At 39.1% G+C, this 7,448-nt stretch overlaps 1 protein-coding gene across 1 annotated transcript in view; it reads right to left on the bottom strand.

Moving 5' to 3' along the window:
- Positions 1-7,448, bottom strand: part of RYR3 (ryanodine receptor 3) — a 585,899-nt gene that overhangs the window by 422,026 nt on the left and 156,425 nt on the right. Inside the window, exon 12 of the mRNA XM_007940521.1 lies at positions 3,093-3,214. Within this exon, the coding sequence (XP_007938712.1) occupies positions 3,093-3,214 (122 nt within the window). The remainder of the gene's footprint in view (positions 1-3,092; positions 3,215-7,448) is intronic.

The following is a 7,448-nucleotide window of genomic DNA, read 5'->3' as shown; positions in this document are numbered from 1 at the left end:
AAGGGCTGCTTATGCACAGGGAGACAGCTCAGGGGCAGGAGTCCATGGAGGGATGGACACTGGGAAGAGGTAACTGTGGGGAGGTGAGAGGGGAGCTGTTGCATTGTGGTAAACTGTGGTCAATGTCATGAGACAAAATATATGTGAAGTGCTGTATGGAAAGTGAATTTGCTGTGTAAATCTTCACCCAAATCACAATTAAAAAAAACCAAAAAAACAAAAACAATCACCCGGCAGGCCTGTTAAAACCTAAGTTTCTGGGAGACACACATGGTTAATGGTTACGTGCTGTAATACTACCTGAAAGGCTGGTCGTTCAAATATACTCAGAGGTATTTCAGAAGACAATCTGACCATCTGCTCTAAAAGGTTGTAACCTTGAAACAACTATGGAGTTCCACTCTGCACACCTGGGGTCACCTTGAATTGGAATGACTTGACAGCAACTAACAGTAAGGTATCTGATTTAGTAGGCCTGGGCTGAAACCTGATAATTTACATTTTTACAAGTTCCCTCTCAGGTGATGCTGATGTGCCCAGTGATATACCTGAAAAATCACAGATGTAGGAAAATGAAAAAGCAAGAAGATAGAAGAAAGGTAAGCCCTACTAGCAGGGCTGCCTATTTTCCCTAACCACCTGCTCAATCTATACCGTTACTTAGAAGGCAAATCAAAGTTTACCCTGGACTGCAACAGCAGTTTAGCCTATATGCTAACTAATTTACATCCCTTGGATCACAGTATTTCAACAGGAAGACAAGTAAAGATATAATAAAAAAAAATTCATTTCATGTGAATACACACATCCAATTTAAAGGATTTAGAGAGACTTTAGAGAGATTTTCCTACAAGAGAAGAATGGCTTGGAACATTGCACTGTTTATAAAAGAATCCTCCCTGTAATTGGCAAACACAGTACTGTTCTGGCAGCATTGTTTAGGCTGCAGGGATTATGACCCAAGCAGACAGCTCAGTTACTCTTCCTACTTGAGTCCCAGTTGTACTTTATGAAACCTAAAGCTTCCAATGCAAATTTAATTTGATCCAAGTCACAGCAACAATTCTGAATAAGCTTTTTAAAATACAACAGAGATAGTGGATTATGTCTTCCCCTCTCCTCTTCTCTTTGCACAGCAATGCAAAAGGGAATTAAAGCATGCCAGCTATTTTCACAAAAAGACCTTTGGTGTTCACCACACACCTGAACAGCCAATGGAACCTGGAATTTGTTGGTCACAGAGAGACGACAGTAAGTGGTCACATGTGGGAAGTATGTTTCAGTCACAAGCTGTTCCTGGTACAACTCTTTGCTGGTCTTTTTTTTTTTTTTTTCCTGATAACACTCATCATACAGTAAGTTTCTGGGTTACAAACAGTCCGACTTAGGGAATTCATACTTGCCCTTTAATATTATGTAAACTTGCCCTCACTTTGAAATGACTGAACCATCCCATTCTTGTAGTTAGATGCCATAAAGTCAATTCTACCTTATAGCGACCCTATGCACAGAACGAAACACTCCCCAGTCCTGAACCATCCTCACAATCATTGCTGTGTTTGAGTCCACTGCTGCAGTCACTGTGTCTGTCCATCTCAATGAGGATCTTCCTTTTTTGCTGACCCTCCACCTTACCAAGTATGATACCCTTCTCCAGTGACTGGTTGTTCCTCCTGATAACGTGTCCAAAGTACGTGAGACAAAGTTTCACCATCCTCACTTCTAACGTGCATTCAGGATGTAGTTCTTCAAAGATGGATGTATTTTTTCCGGCAGTCTATGATATATTTAATACTCTTCACCAACATCGTAATTTAAAAGCATCACTTCTTTAGTCTTCCATATTCATTGTCCAGCTCTCACATGCATATGAGGCAATTGAAAAGACCGTGGTTTGGGTCTGGCACATACATCTTAGTCTTCAAAGTAGCATCTTTGCTTTTTAACACTTCAAAGAGATATTTTACAGCAGATTTGCCCAATGCAATACATCCTCTGATTTCTTGACTATGCTTCTATGGCAGTGAATGTGGATCCTTGGCAGCTTAAAACCCTTCTCCATTTATCATGATGTTGCTAATTGGTCCAGTTTAGAGAGTTTTTTTTTTTTTTTTTTTAAAGTAGGTATAATCCACACTGAAGGTTGTAGTCTTTTATCTTCATCAATAAGTGCTACAAGTCCTTTTCACTTTCAGCAAGCAAGGTTGCATCATCTACATATCATAGGTTATTAATGAGTCTTCCTCCAGTCCTGATGTCATATTTTTAGGTTACTTGCTCAGCATACCCATTGAGTAAGTATGGTGAAAGGATACAATCCTGACACACATCTTTCCTGATTTTAAACCATGAGTACGTCCTTGATCCATTCAAATGACTGCCTCTTGGTCTATGCACAGGTTCCACATGAGCACAATGAAGTGTTCTGGAATTCCCATTCTTCACAGTGTTATCCATAATTAGCTACAGTCCACACAGTCTAATGCCTTTGCAAAGTCAGTAAAACACAGGTAAACATCTTTCAGGTATTCTCTGCTCTGCAGCCAGATCCACCTGAAATCAAAATGGTATCCTCTTCTGAATCCACCATGAATTTCTGGAAGTTCTGTCAATATACTGCTGCAATCATTTTTGAATTATCTTCAGCACAATTTTACTTGTATATGACATTAATGATACTGTTCGATAATTTCCACATTCTACCGAGTCACTTTCTTTGGCATGGGCAAGAATATAAACCAACCCTTATGAGTTGGGTCTGACTCGACAGCACATAACAGTGAGAAGAACAACTCTCAATAAATTCCTCATCACAATTACCTTCACTTGCTGCATATGAAGCTTTTAAATCACTGAAAACACTAGGAGCCTTCTCTTGCACTAAAGTAAGGCTAAATAAAAACCGTATGTACCAGATCCAACTACCTACAATACCTATAAGTTTGAATTAAAGACACACTTAGGAACAGCTTTCATTCATAACCTGGGACTGCCTGTATTTTAAAAAAGTGGGGAAGGTTGGATGGAAAGAGTGGGGAAGGTTGCAAAACTACAGAGCAGAAACTGACAGAAAAAGGAAGGAGCTAACTTACCTAACAACCTGACTGAATAAAGCTGTTGTGTTCCGTATGATCCGAGCAGCCTGGGACTCCTCACGTTGGCATCTCTGTAGTGTTAATCCATCATCCATGTGGCCTTCTTGATGGAGTATAACCTACCCACAGGGCAAGGGATACCGGCCAGGTTACACATTATCCCACAGCTAAGCAGTCAACATTTTCTGCAGCATTTCCTTTATTTCCCTTACTACTTCTCCCCAGCCAAGCTCCCCTGTGGCCATTTTAAAAATGGGACATTAAGAAAGTTATTTTGCCCATATGGCATATTACTGATACATGAATCATTCCTAAGACATGGTGCTTTGATGAAAATGCAATTTTATGTGCCACAATGGTAGTGTTACAATAAATTCATTGGGCTTAGTTGACTAATTTGAAATGGTGGAAACATTTTATAATAGATTTCTCTCTTAAAATGAACAAAAAACCTTACCTTGGAGGTGGGAGTCACTCTGCTCAGAGCATCTCTCTCTAGAGATAATTGTGGAAGAGGAAAGACAACTAAAAGCAAAGCACTCTAGTGGGATTAGGCATGAGTTTCTTTACTGAACAATATTGGTGCTGGGTTAAGAGTAGGAACTTGGGAAGCAGCTCAAGATGGTGTCTTGCTCATCATGGGAGTTAGAGTGTCTAAGAATATGAACTCTGGTATCAGGTGAGTTTAGTTCCAGTCCTACTATGCCACTTACCAGCTATGCGACTTTGGGCAAACCATTTAATCCCTCTTTTCATTACTTGCAAATGGTTTATCTTAGAGGGCCAATGGGAGCATTACATTATTTAAATGTAAATTGTTTATCATGTTTCCTAGAATATAACAGGCACTCAATGCTGTTATAAAGGCAACAGTATTACTTTCTTCACATCAATCAATTAACTAGAAACTAAAAATAACTTATTGATTCCCAAGGACTTGACAATAGAATTTTGGGGTTGGGCTAGATTTGGTTCAGAAGCTTTTTCCCTTGGAAGGGTCAAGCATATGCAAATGCTAACTAGGTTGGTATGAATTTAGTACTGGTTCAAGTTCCCTGGCCTGGTTTTCTCCTGAAGTGAGTAAATGAAGGGAGAACATCCACAGGTTCTGAAACTCAGTCAGTCTGTCAGGGTAAAAGGAATATGTTGCTCCAAAAAATAATTTGAATAAGGGTCTTTGGCTTCTCTCATTTTTAACACAAAAGAACTTATTTTGTTTTCCATGTGAAAATCTTTTTATTTTCTTTTCTTCTGAAGACACATACTGATAAAACGAATATACACAAAACAGAAAGCAGTTTGCAAAGATTTAGATTTATTTATTTTGAAAAATAAGTTAGACTTTTCATCCTATCTACACACTGTAACCTGAGTTAGCAAAAGATGCCATGGCCATTTGATTTACCAACAGTTACAAAACACTACATTGTCAGAACTTCCCAGCAATTGGTTAACAATGTTGTATTTTAATTTGGCAATACTTTTGCCACTAGGTTTTCTTTGGCCTCAGTCTCAGATTTCTCGTCCCAATGGATCTAAATTCTGAGGTTTTGATTGTTTAGGAATGCATTCTAACCAGCGAGCTAAATAAGAACTACGATATCATGAGCCCTATTGATCTGCACAGCCCAATCCCTGGGTTTTTTTTTTTTTTTTTTTTCCCCTTCTTGGAGGAGTATAGCATGCAAAGTTCAAGACAGCTCAAGAGCAGAAAGCAGCTGCCCAAGATAGGATGGAAAGAAGGTGCGTTCTTTAAGGGAAGTTAGCATTCATCAGGTTTTCCACTGTATTTGTTTTCTAGCAGTATTTTTAGGGTCCTGATTTTTTTGCTTCATAAAATGTTAAACACTGACAGATGTGGACATATTTTGCACTCTTAGAGGGGAACTTCATCTGCTTCTATTGAAATGGAGCAATGCAGCCCTGTTCCAAGCACTGTAATGCCAATGAGAGAGTGTTTCAGAAAGCCTGTCCCCAAATTCACACACATTCTGGCAGTTAAATGCATCTCCGTTCTAGGGTCCTGGAAGAGTTACGAAGGACAGGCACCACCCATCTACAATGAAAACTGTGAGGCCTCTATGTAGACAGGATCCTCAGCATGGCCCCCACCCCTAAAGCAAGAGCCAAGATCCACAGATTCTACTCTCTTTACATACCATCAGTACCCTATACATTAGGCCCTATGACATTTCACATAGAGTAATACAAGACTTCTCAACCAGTCTCCCAATGATCAGCGTCCCTCCACCTCCAACTGACTGACAGTGCAGACAGACTGATCTTGGGATATTATTTTATAGCCCCGACTGCTCACTAAAAAAGCTTCCAAAAGCTCCCCGCTGGTATTGTTTACAATTTCTGAAGGTACCATTTAAAGGTTTATCTCCTCTCCTTCCCCTTCACATCCTGCAGAAAAACGGGACTCTCCCTGCTCCCTTTTTACTTTTGCTCCTCTTGCTTTGTCTATACACACACATACACAAAACCTTTTTTCTGTCAAAATTCCTCCTGTCTTTCAAGGCTCCATTCTACCATCACACCCTCCTTCTGAACTTTTCCAGCACTTTCTCTACTCTCTTTTAATGCAGTATGGTGCCATCTACACTGTACTGTGCTTACTGGTGTATCTGTCTCACTCCTCCAAACTAGCTGTAATCATCTTGAGGCTAGAGCTTATTCATTACTGTCCTCAAATATTTCTTGTCTAGATCAATAAATTAGTAAGAGACCTTCTGTCTCAAAAAGCATGGCTCTTATGCTTTCAAGTATAAAGGATTGTTGCTGGTTTTCAAGTAAAGCATGTTTCCAAGCTTTTGCCCACATTGAGCCAAAATCTAGGAGAAGTAATTATATATGTCCAGAAGACGAAGAAAAATTCTTTGAATGTGTCAATGCTGTGTATGTGCAAGATGAAGCTTCTATAGTCAGGAACTCAGAAGACAGTGGATTTTGCATAAAAGTACTTTGGGTTGGAGGCAGGTTACAGATAGGGTTTAATGTAAAAGTCTGACTACTTCTATTCTTCCCTAAGAATTTATGGTATTTCAAATACTTTTCAGTATACTATGCTGGTCAGATACTGGCACTTTCTTGGCATTTGTTCTTTTATTTGCAGGAAAAGAAAGGCAAACCTGAAGGATCCTTAAAAATAACATGTTAATATAAATGACATTACTGATTCTTAAAGATGACTTTTTGAATAACAATTTCATATACTCTCACCGTTAAGAATGTAAGAAATGTGTTGTGGCTCAAACTAATGATCCATTGAGTAGAATTTCCTACCAAGGTGATACCATGGAGATTGACTATTGTCCACTATGCTACATAGGAAAGTCAGGTAGAGATATTCCACAAGTATTCTACTTCCCTATAATAACCATGTGTGGACAGCATGTTATTCTCCAACTTTCCTTGCATCTGTTTATAGTGTCAGTTTAAGTCATCTCTGAGTTAAATAATTTCATAAATTTATGGTTCTCTACAAAGCAATTATTTTTTGCTCTAAAATCACACTGATTTCAAGATATAAGGTGTGTTACATTATTTTCTAAAATTTGCTGAGTATGTTCATGGTGATTCTTTTATTTTATCAAATATTAATTAGGCATTGACTCTGTGCTAGGTAGGCACTGTATTTGGCACAGAGGATATGTAAGTATAAAAAATATTACCTCCTAAACCTTTAATAAATTCCCTTATTAGCCCTTATATTTCCCAATTCAGGTAAGAAAGTTCCTTCTTTCTTTTCTTATAAAATTTTTTAATGTAGCATGACATACATGTAAGAAAGCACATAAGCTTTAGATTTTTTTTTTTTAAACAAATGACTATACCTAAGTAATCACCACCAGATCAAAACAAAAAATTACCCAGCATTCCATGTTATGTTGTTGTTAGGTGCTGTGGAGTCGTCTCTGACTCATAGCAACCCTATGCAGAGTAGAACGAAACACTGCCCGGTCCCACTCCAGTTCCACGATCCTTGCTGTACTTGAGCCCATCACTGCTGCCACTGTGTCAATCCACCTCATTGAGGGCCTTCCCCTCTTTCTTCAACCCCTCCACCTTACCAAGCATGACATCCTTCTCCATGGAATGGTCCCTTCTGACAATATGACCAAAGTAGGTGAGACGAAGTCTGGCCATTCTTGCTTCCAAGGAACATTCCAGCTGCACTTCCTCCAGGACAGATTTGTTAGTTCTTTTAGCAGTCCATGGTACTTTCAGCATTCTTCACCAACACCACAGCTCAAAAGCATCAACTCTTCCTCAGTCTTCCTTATTCATTGTCCAGTTCTCACATGCATATGAGGCAATTAAAAATACCATAGCTTGTGTGAGGTGCAC

The sequence above is a fragment of the Orycteropus afer genome, unplaced genomic scaffold (genome assembly GCF_000298275.1).
Source record: "Orycteropus afer afer isolate SDZICR_OR568_19922 unplaced genomic scaffold, OryAfe1.0 scaffold00068, whole genome shotgun sequence".
NCBI classification, from domain to species: domain Eukaryota; kingdom Metazoa; phylum Chordata; class Mammalia; order Tubulidentata; family Orycteropodidae; genus Orycteropus; species Orycteropus afer.
This window is presented reverse-complemented; position numbering and strand designations above follow the sequence as displayed.